A 4817-nucleotide genomic window follows, 5' to 3' on the forward strand; every position below is an offset into this window, starting at 1 on the left:
GAAGAGGCACTCTGGGCTGGCAGAGGACCAAGGTAGGAGCACACCCAGATGAGTCTGGGGAGCTGTGAGGAGGCTGGTCTAGTAGAGCTCTGGGATTCAGAGGGAACAATGGGAACTAGAGCTGAAGGAGTTATAGGGCTGTAACTTTTCAGGCTGAGCATTCAGACTAGATGGGTAAGTAGTGAGTAAGTTAGTTCTGGGCTGAGGGATGCAGAGCTGGTGTTTTGGAGACCTCTTTTGATGGGAGTGGGGACAAGTTGCCAACCTGCTGCAAAGGCTCTCAAGGAGAGGCATTGGCCACTTGAGCTGGACCCAGTCCCCCCTCCAACCCCAGCCCCAGATCTCCCTGGGTAGGGGAGGACAACCAGCTTGTTTCTGAGGGCTACTAACTGAGTGCTCTCCTCCTCCCATGTCACCTTCCATGAAAAGTCAACTCTGCCAACACTGGGCTCATCCTCAGCCATACCTCCCACATCCTGGATGGCTCATCAAGCCCTGAACCCCTTAATCATCCCTCTTCTCCATGCTTTTGCAGAAACAATTTTCTCTGCCCAAATACTCTGTGTTCTCTTCACCTTCCCAGTGAACTCCAATCCACCTGTCAAGATCCAGTTCCACTGTTTCTTTTTCTGCAAACTTTGTGACTTGGGCAAGATTTGGTCCCTTCACAGTCCCTTCCATTTCTCTGTACTGCCATCGTCTGTTCTTACTGAGTTTTCAGTGCATGGGGAGGAGATATGATGCAGACCCGTAAGTTGCTCCTTCTGGTGGGCAGACTAGAAAGGGCCAAGGTAGGAGGGGGCAAGTGATCTAAGCCTGCCTCCCCAAATACCCAGGGGTCCAGGATGAGGTCGAATAGGAGTGCAAGGCCCATTTGAGCTGGACTGGGAAGGGCTGGCAGGCATGCTTGGGTAGCAGAGTGTCCAGTATGGGGGTGCACTGCACCCAGTGTGGCCAGGGCACTGAATGGCCATGGGGCGGGGTGGGGACTGACGCAGCTCTGGCTGTTTTGGGGGGCTAGGTAGTGGGGATGGAAAGAGGAGGACCATGGCAGAGGCATTTCAAAAAATGAGTGTTTAGGACTCAGGGCTGCTGAGAAGCAGGATGTAGGGGCGTGAGGGTTTAAGGTGCTGGGTGGAGTTGGGGTTGCAGAGGTCAGAGATCATGCACGACTGCAAAGAAAAGGGAGATGGGCAAAGCCACTGCCCCCCAGCCCTTGGAGGCACATCGCGACAGCATTGGTACACACCTAGCTTGTGATCAAGTCTTGTTTATTTTAGAAGCATAAACAGTGGAACTAGGAAGGAGTGAGAACGAGACACCCTGACAGGGCCAGCTCCAGCACAGGCTCTGTGCGTGTGATCAAGGCCGACCCAGCAGCCTCGACCAGCCTTCTCCTGTGAGGGCAACGTGGGCAGAGGTGAATCTCCCATGAGGGTGGGGTAAAATTGGCTCCGGGTTTGCTCTGAACCAGGTGAGAGAGTCCAGAGGCGCCACAACACCCTTGGCCAAGAGCACCCCAAGCTAGCTCGGTCCATGCCTGGGGCAAAGTCATGTTCTGGAGGGGAAACCATGGTGCCCTCTGCTCACCAGGAAGGCCCTAGGTGTTCAAAAACAGGCTGCAATGAGGCCCCCGTGGCCGGCAAGCACCTGCTTCCCCTGCCTCCCTCATCCTTGCAGTCTTCCAGGAGAGGACATCCAAGGCAGCCAGACTTCCCGGGGCCCCTCTGCTGGGTGACAGAAGCCCCAGGCCCCTACACATACTGCTTCTTGGAAGCAGAGCTGCTGGGGCGACTGGGGGATTTCTGGCCACTCTCGGGAGGTGGGTCCAGGAAGAGGGGGGCCCTGGAAGAAGCCAGCCTCTCTTCTGTCGTCAGATTGGCCCAGTTCTGCTCACTGGATGAGAGCCCATTGTAGGTGGGGCACGGTGGGGACGAGGGTCCCTCGCCCATGGGGAGGTAGAAGAAGACCTGGTCAGCGTAGGGCTCCGAGGAGGTGCGCTGGGTCAGGGGGCCATCCTGGCCGCGCTGGGCCCTCATCCCCCGGCTGAGGCAGCGGCACAGCAGGTGAGCCAGCTCCAGCAGGTTAAGCACCAGGGAGACGAGGCCGACCACCAGCATGAAGATGATGAAGATGGTCTTCTCCGTGGGCCGCGAGACGAAGCAGTCTACGAGGTAGGGGCAGGGTGCCCGTTGGCACACAAACACGGGCTCCATGGTCCAGCCGTAGAGACGCCACTGGCCGTACAGGAAGCCAGCCTCTAGCACGCTTTTGCAGAGCACGCTGGCCACGTAGGTGCCCATCAGCGCCCCTCGGATGCGCAGGCGACCGTCCTCCGCCACCGAGATCTTGGCCATCTGACGCTCGATGGCTGCCAGTGCCCGCTCCACGTGTGGGTCCTTGGCTGGCAGCGCCCGCAGCTCCCCCTCCTTCTGCCGCAGCCGCTCCTCGCGCCGAGACAGGTAAATGACATGGCCCAGGTAGACCAGGGTGGGCGTGCTGACGAAGAGGAACTGCAGCACCCAGTAGCGGATGTGGGAGATTGGGAAGGCCTGGTCATAGCAGACGTTGGTGCAGCCCGGCTGGGCCGTGTTACACTCGAAATCGGACTGCTCATCGCCCCACACCGACTCACCAGCCAGGCCCAGGATGAGGATGCGGAAGATGAAAAGCACCGTCAGCCAGATCTTGCCCACCACGGTGGAATGCTCCTGGACCTGGTCCAGCAGCTTCTCGAGGAAGCTCCAGTCGCCCATGGCTCCCCGGCCTCCGTCTGCAGGGAGACAGAGGATGCTGTCAGCATGGCATCCTCAGTTGTCCTAGCAACAAGCCTGCGGGGAGGTTGGCCATGCCCATTTTGCCTACAGAGACACTGAGGCTCAAGGAGGGGGAGGGACTGGCCTGGGGGCTCACACCCAGCGGGGTGGTCAGGACTAAAAGCTGATCTTTGGATGATGGCTACTAAGCTCTGACAAAATACAGCTAGGGTCCTTGTCTTGTCATACACCTGTGTCCCTCTTGTTCCCAGCCATTGTCCCAGGATGACACAGCTCAAGAGTTGGATCAAGTTGAGCCTCCTGAGCTAATGGGAACAGAGAACTTGAGGAACTTACCTAAGGTCACACAGCTGTGCTATGCCCCTCCTTCCTTTGCTCATGACAGGCTGTCTGTCTCCAGATTGTGGGGGTGGGGGTGGTGCTATCTTCAACTTCTCAGGGGGCCCAAAGCCTCGGCTCCCCACTCTTCTGCCCATTGTAGCTCACCCAGCTGCCCTCACTCTAACCTTTGAGCTTGTGGGACGGGTGTTAGATGCTAAAGGCAGCATCCTGTAATAGTCCCACCTGTCAGCAATAGTGACCACCTGCCACTTAAGCATGGACACTGATACTATCCCCTTTCTCCATCCTTCCTCCATCCCCCAAGCTGTTGCTGCCATAGGCACAGGCCACAAAGTTCCCAGAACATTGGGGAAGGGAGGGAAGGGGAGCGGAGAACTGGGGGGAGAAATGCAGGGAAGGATGCAGAGGAGGTGCTTCTTCCTTGGAGCAAGGCTGTTTAGAGCCAGGCTGTGGAATCAGACCTCGGTCCTCACTCCCTCTTGTGAACTAACCTTGGGGAAGTGTCAACCTTAGCACCTGAGCATCCTCTCCTGTAAAATGGAAATAATACTCTTACCTCCTAGGGTAATAAGAACACACTGAAAGAAGGTTGGAACGTGGCTTAGCAGAGAGCCTGGCCACAGGCAGGCTGGGTAAGCCTAGCCCTTGGGGCTCCCCCCGGACCCCGCAGCCACCCTCAGCCCCTGGCCGGAGGCAGACGTGTCCCCCGCTCGCTCGCTGGCAGGTGGCCGCCCCCCCCCGCCCCCCAACCCTACTCACCGCCTGCCTGCTTGCCTGGCGGCCCAGTGGCGGCGGGGAAGCGCGACGGCGGAGCGGCGCCCGCGGGAGCCCTGCTGGACGGCGCTGGGCGGCGGGGGCGCCTTAAATAGCGCGGAGGGGCGGGGTGGGGGCAGGAAGCGCGGCGGGAGGGCGGCGGGGCGCTTTTCAGAGCGGGGGGCGGGGGCGAGGAGGTGCAGACTCCGTGAAGCCGCGCTCAAGGAAGGGGCCCTGAGGTGGCACTGAGAATTCGGGGGGGTGGAGGGGGCTCGAGAAGCCTCTGGCGTCCCCTTCTTCGCCCTCGGCGCCGTCTTCTGGCCGGTAACCCTCCCAGCCTGTTTCTCCGGGGAGTTCAGGAGTTCTCCGGGGCCAAGTGTTTTCAGGGTGGCTGGATTTGAAAGGATCATAGCAAGAACTTTCTGATCCTGCACCTGACCTGAGGGCTGTGAGGGACGGGCAGATGGGGGTGAGGGTGTGGGGGCCTCCAGGGAAGGGCCTTTCCTTGACTTGGGGGCCTCTTGCCCTCAGTGGGAAGAAAGGAGGGAGAAGGTCACTCATTTTTTAGGTGGCCTCAGTGTGCCCCGCACTGTGCCAGGACTTGGCAATGGAGGCTCATCAGGACCTGGGGAACCACACTGGGAGAGAGGGGTTATATCTGCCCTCCCTAGCATCTGTGGTGGAGCTGGGCTCTCAACCCAGCCTGAATTCTTGCCGAATTCTCAAACATCCCCACTCCTGGGCAGGCGATCAGAGGTCACTAAGCAACTCCCAGAAGTCACTGGAGACCGAAGAGGAGGGGCTCCCCACCTTTAGTTTGGATCCCATCCTCATGCCTCTAAAAGGGGTGGGGGCACCCAAAACAATTAAAGAGGTGGGCGGAACTCCCCCCTCCCCCCCCCCCCCCCCCCCCCCCCCCCCCGTTCACTCAAGCATCACCCTGTG

The 4817-nt window shown here is 59.3% G+C and overlaps 1 protein-coding gene across 2 annotated transcripts; it reads right to left on the reverse strand.

The window, feature by feature from the left end:
• Positions 1-1254: 1254 nt before the first annotated feature.
• Positions 1255-3975, reverse strand: GJA4 (gap junction protein alpha 4). Of its 2 annotated transcripts, none has more exons than XM_036065291.2 (2): positions 3879-3975; positions 1255-2773 (listed from the first exon to the last, which is right to left on the reverse strand). In XM_036065291.2, the coding sequence occupies exon 2, from the start codon at positions 2754-2756 to the stop codon at positions 1755-1757; it is 1002 nt and encodes a 333-aa protein (XP_035921184.1). In that variant the 5' UTR covers positions 2757-2773; positions 3879-3975; the 3' UTR covers positions 1255-1754. The 2 variants fall into 2 exon arrangements, with proteins under 2 accessions (XP_035921184.1, XP_077929568.1); XM_078073442.1 differs by lacking the exon at positions 3879-3975 and adding an exon at positions 3611-3630.
• Positions 3976-4817: the final 842 nt, after the last annotated feature.

This window comes from Halichoerus grypus, chromosome 5 (genome assembly GCF_964656455.1).
Source record: "Halichoerus grypus chromosome 5, mHalGry1.hap1.1, whole genome shotgun sequence".
Taxonomy (NCBI): Eukaryota; Metazoa; Chordata; class Mammalia; order Carnivora; family Phocidae; genus Halichoerus; species Halichoerus grypus.